This window comes from Musca vetustissima, unplaced genomic scaffold, assembly GCF_032173495.1.
Source record: "Musca vetustissima isolate MV318-11 ecotype Yass unplaced genomic scaffold, APGP_CSIRO_Mvet_v1 utg9089, whole genome shotgun sequence".
Classification (NCBI taxonomy): Eukaryota; Metazoa; Arthropoda; class Insecta; order Diptera; family Muscidae; genus Musca; species Musca vetustissima.
Window position 1 is genome coordinate 168,572 of NW_026880574.1, and position 4,672 is coordinate 173,243.

Consider the following 4,672-nt stretch of genomic DNA (forward strand, 5'->3'; position numbering starts at 1 on the left):
ATATACATACAGAAAAGATGGCCACCACAGCCTCATCCTCCGATATACCCAGTACCAATGAACGCCATTATTATGCAAAGCTTGAAGCCATCAAAGATATACGAGACAAAACTTTATCGCTGGAAAAGTTGAAGGTACGAATAATTCGTGAGGTGAAGCTAAGCGACGATGAGGAAAAATGTCTGGAAGAATATCGCAAAGAATTGGAACATTTGCTGGAGGAGAAAATGTCTCATGTGGAGGAGTTAAGACAAATACATGCCGACATCAATGACATGGAGAATATCATCAAACAGACAAAGGATAATCAGACACGCTCTGTGGACATGGCCAATCGCCACTATGAAGATTATCTAGCACTGAAATATCAAATCGACCACATGCGGCGTGAATATTTAGGTCTGAGTCCATTGCGCGATTTACATGAAGAAGAGGGCAGCCCAATATCGAAGGATCGTTTTCAGAGTAATTTCTTAAAGGTGGCAGCTCAAAATGCATCACAGTCTTCTTCGCTGGCCAGACCACACCCTAGACATCCATTGATGTCAGAGTCGGCAGTAGCAGCACTGCCACCCTCTGCACCAAGTGGGGCGACATCGGGGCCGCCACCACCCACAGGCGGTCATGCGTTTATGCCACCCGCCCCGCCAGGTACTGGCCAGAGTCCTGCATCGGCTGTACGTCTTGGTAAAGGTGATTTCTCAGCGCCTCCACCTCCTCCCCCGCCCTCGAGTCGTCTACAGCAAACACCGTCAATTGGTTTGGGCCATCACCCCACATTTCGTTCAGATTTCAATGTGAATTTGCGACAACAGCCACCGCCAATGAAGTCCTGCCTATCGTGTCATCAACAAATTCATCGCAACGCTCCCATTTGTCCATTGTGCAAAGCTAAATCGCGTTCACGTAATCCCAAGAAGCCTAAAAAGAAAACCAATTAAGGCGGCGTATGCGAGAGTGCGTTTAAGGACATTGCTGCAAACTAATGTAAGTGGACTGAGTCTCTGTGTATAAGTACATTTTTGGTATTTGAAAAAAAAAACAGGGTATAAACTCTGCTAGGGGTAAGCTTGTTAAGAAAAGTACACAAAAATTCTGTATTTTTTTCAAAATTTTTATAAAATAATATTTTTTTTAATATCTTGCCATTATTTATAACACAGTTTAATGTATTTTTTTTTATAACAACAGTATTCATTTATATGCCTAAGTTATGAAAATGTATAGCATCTTTTCTTGCCAAGCATTCTTGTTGATAGAAAAGGGGATGAAAAAGAAGTATGTCTGCATATTGCTATATAATGGGATTAGTCATAAATATACATACAAACTCACACATACACGAACATCCATGATGTATATAAATAACTTTGGAAATCACGTTTTGTTGGCTTCACAAAGGATATTGATACATATGTACATCAAAAATTGTATTTTATCGTAGCCTACTTTTAGGCGGCATTGTTTCTCATAAATTGAACTTGGATGATATGTTATATGCTATTCGAATTTGTCGCAGTTAAATGTCAGCATCCATTATGAATTTTGATTTTAGGACAATTATGTAGTAGTAGGTATCAACTCCTCATTTAAAAAAAAATATGCCAAATGAGAAGGGTCTTCCTGAAAGTTTTATTGGGCTCCAGTGAATCACATCTCGGGGGTCAAAATACATACCTTGTTCCACTCTAGAAGAGTACGTGATGGAGGCCCGAGGGAGTTAAGTTTTACTGTTATCTCTTTCCATCCATCATCCACTAATTTTTTTTTGTCTCCAAACCCTTGCTATAAAATCCTTCGTCATTATCAGAACCTGTTTTAATCTTCGATTTTAACTTAAGTATTTATTATTTCCTTTCTACACGAAATACGCACCATTTTCTGATTGGTAATTATATTATGCCGTCACAGAGGTCAGCCATTGTCGCATCTAAGTTGCCCTTAAATATGTTTCAGATATTGATCCAAAAATCAGATATTGATAGGATGAACAACTGAATACACACTTACCATTACATAGAAACTTCTTGGAGGAATTTTTATATACTTCTAATATCTATTGTACTATTAAAAATAATGTTATTCCACTAATATTTATTCGAATAACAAGGTAACCAAAGTCATCTTCATTTATATATATTTACCAATATATGGTTGTATCTCTATAATGACATCACTATGAAATTTCGAGAAGGAATTCGGATATCCTTCTCGTATCTATGTCGCTGTTTCAAATAATGTTATTCCTCTAATATTTATTCCAATAACAAGGTAACCAAAGTCATCTTCATTTATATGAATTAAAAAGGTTTTTCCTTTTTTGATTTTTAGAAAATGGGGACGTGCTTTAAGCACGTCTTGCTTTATTCACCTCAAAATGTGAATACTCATTATTTTATAATTGTATTTATTGTTGGGCTGCATTCCCGGTGATTAAGAACTTCCACAATGAAACACAAGTCATAGCCTCATGCAACATGATATGCTTTGTTGGGTTTGAGTTTGATGGTTCTCACGGATTTGCATGGTGGACACATTATAAATCATATTTATATAAGAAAGTTGAAAATATTTTTTTTTTTTTTTTTTTGTAATGACTTTCAATCCGCATTTCTATAGCCTCCATCTGAAATATCCAACATAAATTGTATTTTATTATTGATATGATTATTCCACATTATGTCAAATCTAATATCAAGTAGGACCAAATGCATTGTCTAATTACTATTGCCATATAAATAGCAATCTATTATTAACAGCATACAAAATATAACGACAGTTTTAGTTTCACTTTAAATTGTCGGTTCAACAATTCTCAATAAGACTGGTCTTTAAGTTATATTGGACAAGAAGACAGACAATAATAGTGTGCAATTTGTCGACGCACACTATAATTTTATTATTATTACTACTAAAATGATTACTCCATTAAAATATAGTATTCGATTGGAAATTGTAAAGACAGTAAAATGAGTTCATTTTCCAAAAATCTTTATGAAATCGTGCAAGTAAGCACTTAGAACCTCTTTAGAATGGTAATTAAAATATAACATATGATTATGTTATATATTACAAAATAAAAAAATAAATATTTAATATTGATTTGATTATTCCATTCATATTTATTTCGCATTTTAGAATATTATTACTTGAAAATCTACGCAGATATTTGAACCTGTCCAGAACGGGTTAATTAGTCAAAGTTACGATAGAAAACATTAAAATGTAATTTAAAAACCAAATATAAATTGATCATCGGCATATATCGTTTGTAAACATTATGCCGATACATCTTACAAAATTTTTCAGAAACAAAAATATTTTTAAAAATATTGATATACTACAACTTATCATCTAGTATTAGAGTATAATTACTTGAAAATCTACGCACAGCATTGCAATTTTGCTCAAGTACTAAATTAAAACGATTAGCATTGTTTTAATAACCCTAATATTATTATTATATTATTAGTATTTCCATAAAACAGTATATCTATTAAATGATTATTCCACTTTTAAATCTCACACATAAAAGTACCACAACATTTAATTCCACTACGTTTGCAATCATATCATACTCTATATAATTTGAAATATCAAAATGCTTTCATTGCATTTTGATCTTGTCTTGATATATATATATATATATATATATATATTAACTTAATTTATATAGTAACAAGCTAAAAAAACTACAAACAGTAAAAAAATGTTATTCATTTTCAAATGATCTATCAACATTTATTATTCCACTACAAATATATAGATTTTAATATGAGAAATCTATTTTGCATTAGATGAGAAAATTGGTTCGATTCTAAATACATTATTTTTTACGCAATTCAAACGCAATAAATTATTTTTTAGTCTAAAACGTTCCATACTTTAGTTTTTGATCGTCTGATAAAAAAAATCGACTGTCTCAACCATCATTACAGGGTAATGCCGGGTCAACGCAAATGCAGCGTTTTTTGTGGATTTGTTTTTTTAATCATCCAAAACAAATCCCTAACAACCTACTAGATTTTTTTATTAAAGCCAATTTATCGACTTATCTCGTTTATATGCTAAATATTATCAGTATTTTACTTCCTTAACATATTTGATAAAATAGACCCACAGTACAATGTAGAATATTGTGGACCTATTTTATAAATTTTACTAAAATTTGCAAACTGCCTAGGCAAACTGACTAGGACCTATTTTATAAATTTTATTAAAATTTGCAAACTTTCAAACACCAACTAATAAGGCAAATATTTAATATTTTATTGAAACAATACTGTATATAGTATTAAAACAATACAATATATCCCAATCGTCAATATTAACTAATATATGAACGAATATACTCATTCATTTCACTTCTACTATTTTCCATTAATTTGAAATATGTATTTTTTGATTTTGAACCAGTGAGCGGGAGCAGTATATTCGGACAGGGCCGACCATAAGCTACCCTACACAACAACAACGAAAATCTTACTTTTTGTGGTTCTATATTCTCAGCCTGGGCAAAATTTCGAAATATTTGCACCCTCTTGGTCACAGTGGCATATTTTCCCGAGGTGAATATTTACGCCATAAAACAAAAATTTCGTCACTTTAGGTTTTGGTTGATTTGACCCACGGTATCTTGACCGATCATTATCTAAACAGATGTCTTGGTATA

The 4,672-nt window shown here is 32.4% G+C and overlaps 1 protein-coding gene across 1 annotated transcript; it reads left to right on the forward strand.

The window, feature by feature from the left end:
- On the forward strand, window positions 1–945 carry LOC133326254 (zinc finger C4H2 domain-containing protein). The gene has a single exon (XM_061534936.1). The coding sequence runs from the start codon at window positions 18–20 to the stop codon at window positions 939–941; it is 924 nt and encodes a 307-aa protein (XP_061390920.1). The 5' UTR covers window positions 1–17; the 3' UTR covers window positions 942–945.
- The last annotated feature ends 3,727 nt before the right edge of the window (window positions 946–4,672 follow it).

Bases quoted from the DNA above. Each gene is read 5' to 3' on its own strand.
- LOC133326254 (XM_061534936.1), top strand. From the start codon at position 18: ATGGCCACCACAGCCTCATCCTCCGATATACCCAGTACCAATGAACGC.